Here is a 3,583-nt window from a genome sequence, read left to right as displayed (position 1 = left end):
CACATATAAAGAACTTAGAATACATCAGCAAAAAGGGCAGAAATGAACAAGAAATAAAAGAAAAAGAGATTAAACTCATCTTGTTGATGGCTACTCAGCTTTATGACACCTTTCTGTTTTCCATCAATGGACTCTTGAAGAAGACAATGTTCAGAAAAGGGACAGATTATATACCAAAGATCACCCTCAATTACACTACCCTCTATAATACCTTGGTTTTTATGCCCTTCTGGAATAAAAATATTTGAGATTGGTTGAAAGAAAAAGAGAGAAAGAAAGTGGAATTAACAAGTCACCCTAAAAATCACAAGTTTTTCACTTTTTTAAAGCTCATTTTTGGTTCATATTGAATTATCTAATAAATTTCGTAGGACAAAAGCACTTAAAAACAGGTTACTCAAACAAAGATCTGTACACAAATGCTTATAACAGCACTATTCAAAGGTGGAAACCATCCATATATCCGTAACGGATGCACGGAAAAACAAAACGTGCTCTCCACAGACAGCGGAATCTCATTCGGCCATACAAATGAAGTAGTGATGTGCCCTACAACAGGGAGAGCTTCAGAAACATTAACAGAAGAAGCTAGACCCAAAAGGCCACACATCGTATGATTCCATTTATAGGAAATATCCAGAACAGGTAAATTCCTAGAAACTGAAAGCAAAGATGTGACTGCCAGGGAAGGGGGAAGGGAGAGGGGAGTGACTGCACAACTGGTACAGGGGTTTCTTTCAGGGCGATGGAAATGTCTTAGAACTTGATATAAATGGCGGCTGCACAACACTGGGGACGTACTGAATGCCTCTGAATTGTACACTTTCGAATGGTTAACTTTATGGACACAAACCTCATCTCAATTAAAATGAAAGCACTAAAGGGGAGAAAACAGTAAGTCCCTATAATTGTTCATGACATTAATAAATCTTATTATGCAAATCTATTTGGAGGAAAGGAATTAAAGCTACTGGAGAATAAAACATTCTAGAACCTGAAAGAGCCCACAACCAGCAAATACAGAAATAGAAGTGGAGCGGTCAGTTGCTAGTCCCGCTCTTCCCGGGCAGAAGGAGCCCTGAGCTTTCTCACCCACGGACAGGAGGCGCCACGAGACGGCCGGCGTGGCGAAGCAGGCGAACACGTCGTCGGTGCAGGAGAAGTGGGTGAGGTGGGGCAGGACCACCGACTGGCCCCGGCACTGGCCCCACATGTACACGTGCCCGCCCTGGGTCTTGGCCGCCGACGTGTGCGCAGAGTGGCAGGCCGCGATCTCTACGACCCTGAAAAGTGTTAAGAAAAACATATGTCATTTCTTTATCACAGAGGCCGACAGCACACCACACAAGGTAGATAAAGGGGTCATGCTTACAACACCACAGAAAACAGCCCAAGATTGAGGGATATTAGTGATCGGATCATAAGAACAAAACTGAAAGACCACAAGAGTACTGTGTTTTTCCCTTGCTTGTTGCCCCACTTCTCATCCTAACCTCATTCTGAATTAGGATAAATAACACAGACTGTTGAGGACAACTTGGGAAAAGGAACTAGAAACCAAAGTAGACGAGCATAGTGGACAGAGGCAAAATGTCCTGACATTTCCAGGGGGCTTAGACAGTAGCAAAAAAAACCAAACAGTGTCTTCAGTATATCATTCCCTTGCTGCAACTTTTTCTCTCACCCCTACATTAGTACTGGCCTGGGGGTGACGCACTCTGAACGTCCTAATCCAAATGGACATCAAGCCAAACTTGTATTTCTCAGTACGCTTCTGAGGCAAGGTCCCACGATCAGAAATCAACCCTCTAAAACCTAGTGGGTAAGGACTCACAAATTGGCTGAACAAAGCATCTATTCCAGTAACACACATTAAATCAAATCAATATTTAAACAGATAATGTCCTTTTAAGAGATTTTATTTATTTAGAAGTTGTCTTAGTTGGCTCAGAGGAAAAGTCAGTACTACACTCTGAATTTCTACATGTCGACAGACCCTATTTTACTTCCCTACTAGATGGGCCACAAGAAGGCTGTAAGAATTACACCAAGCTGCATTAATACCTATCAATCACAGGAGGTCATTTAGAAAGGTCACTCTGGCTACTACTCAAACTCTTGTTCAAAATGACGATGTTAAGAAACAGAAGAGTTACAAAAGCCAAACCCCACAGCTCAGCACACACGGTCTCAAGTCCAAAACCACACACACAACCCCAAGACACGGTATAGCCCAGTTACCTTTCTTTCTCCACCATGATGTGGGCCGGGCTTAGCAGGTTATTTTTATTGCCAGTTCCCAGCTGCCCATACGTGTTAGCTCCCCAGGCATAGAGCAAGCCCTCATCTGTTAGTGCTAGAGTGTGTGCATAGCCGCAGACAATCTGCAAGTAAATTTAAATGGTTACCATCAACAGGAAAAGAGGAAGGGCAGGAAAAACATCTACTTAAAGATCACAGCCAGCTTCTGCAGAATGCCAATTCATCGTCAGGTATGGACTGACATTCTCTGGAACATTAAAAAAGCGTTAGAAAAGCCCAAGATTGAGACTACTAGATTTTTCCAATCGCTTTTCTTTTACTTGTCAAGACTGATGTGTCACCACCATGGTGTTCCTTCCCGTCATGGGAATTTAGGGAAGATGAAATTGTACCCATGGAAGATGAAGGCACGCAGTATTGTTTGAAAAGATGCACTGCAGAGTAAATCGCCAATGTTTCTCCAAGTCAGAGCAGGGGAGCTGAGGGGAGCAGCAGCGGGGCGAGCCCACCACACGTACCTGGTTCACACACACGCTGTGCAAAGCCGCCACTCGCACAGGGGTCAGCTGATTGCCATTGTTTCCCAAGCCCAGCTGACCATTGCCATTGTAACCCCAGCCGTATACCTTAGAGAAAGGGAGAGAACAGGCTTTTAAAATTGTTAGTAAGAGGAAGATATAAAAATGCAGTCCATCTAAGCAAATCAAGTACTTTCCCACTTCCAACACCCACATTCTACTCCATGTGCTCCCACAAGGGATCTCCAAACAGAAGCTATTTTGGGGGTGGGGACGACAGACTTGAGTTCCTACTCCATAACTTACTGTTTGGACGGCCTTGGGGCAAGTCATTTATTCTTGTTTTATACAGGGGAGGCTGATGCTAACAATTACAAAGCACCTCTTACATGTCAGGACATGCTAAAAGGTACTAGGAATAAGTTTTTGGTCGCAGTTTAACAGGAGAGATGGCCACTTGCAAACTTTTTGCAGTCAGGTGGCGAGTGCTATTCTAGAGATACAATCAAGGCACTACAAGAGCAGAGAAGAGAAAGGACTTAGGTATAGAAAGAGAAGAGAAAGGACTTAGGTATAGAAAGAGCAGAGAAGTGGGGCGCCTGGGTGGCACAGCGGTTAAGCATCTGCCTTCGGCTCAGGGCGTGATCCCGGCATTCTGGGATTGAGCCCCACATCAGGCTCCTCCGCTATGAGCCTGCTTCTTTCTCCCCCACTCCCCCTGCTTGTGTTCCTTCTCTCGCTGGCTGTCTCTATCTCTGTCAAATAAATAAATAAAATCTTTAAAAATTAAAAAAAAAAAAAAA

General features: G+C 43.8%; 1 protein-coding gene across 9 annotated transcripts in view; it reads right to left on the bottom strand.

Annotated features, from left to right (window-relative positions):
- Nucleotides 1–3,583, bottom strand: part of RCBTB1 (RCC1 and BTB domain containing protein 1) — a 75,506-nt gene that overhangs the window by 39,456 nt on the left and 32,467 nt on the right. For all 9 annotated transcript variants that reach the window (XR_005832614.1, XR_005832615.1, XR_005832616.1 and 6 more), the window contains 3 exons: nucleotides 2,781–2,888; nucleotides 2,242–2,384; nucleotides 1,093–1,283 (listed from right to left, as the gene is read on the bottom strand). Coding sequence is in view for 6 of the 9 variants with exons in the window: in XM_040622721.1 (XP_040478655.1) it covers nucleotides 1,093–1,283; nucleotides 2,242–2,384; nucleotides 2,781–2,888 (442 nt within the window). In the remaining 3 variants the exon portion in view is untranslated. The remainder of the gene's footprint in view (nucleotides 1–1,092; nucleotides 1,284–2,241; nucleotides 2,385–2,780; nucleotides 2,889–3,583) is intronic.

Source organism: Ursus maritimus, unplaced genomic scaffold (genome assembly GCF_017311325.1).
Source record: "Ursus maritimus isolate PB19 unplaced genomic scaffold, ASM1731132v1 scaffold_10, whole genome shotgun sequence".
Classification (NCBI taxonomy): Eukaryota; Metazoa; Chordata; class Mammalia; order Carnivora; family Ursidae; genus Ursus; species Ursus maritimus.
This window is presented reverse-complemented; position numbering and strand designations above follow the sequence as displayed.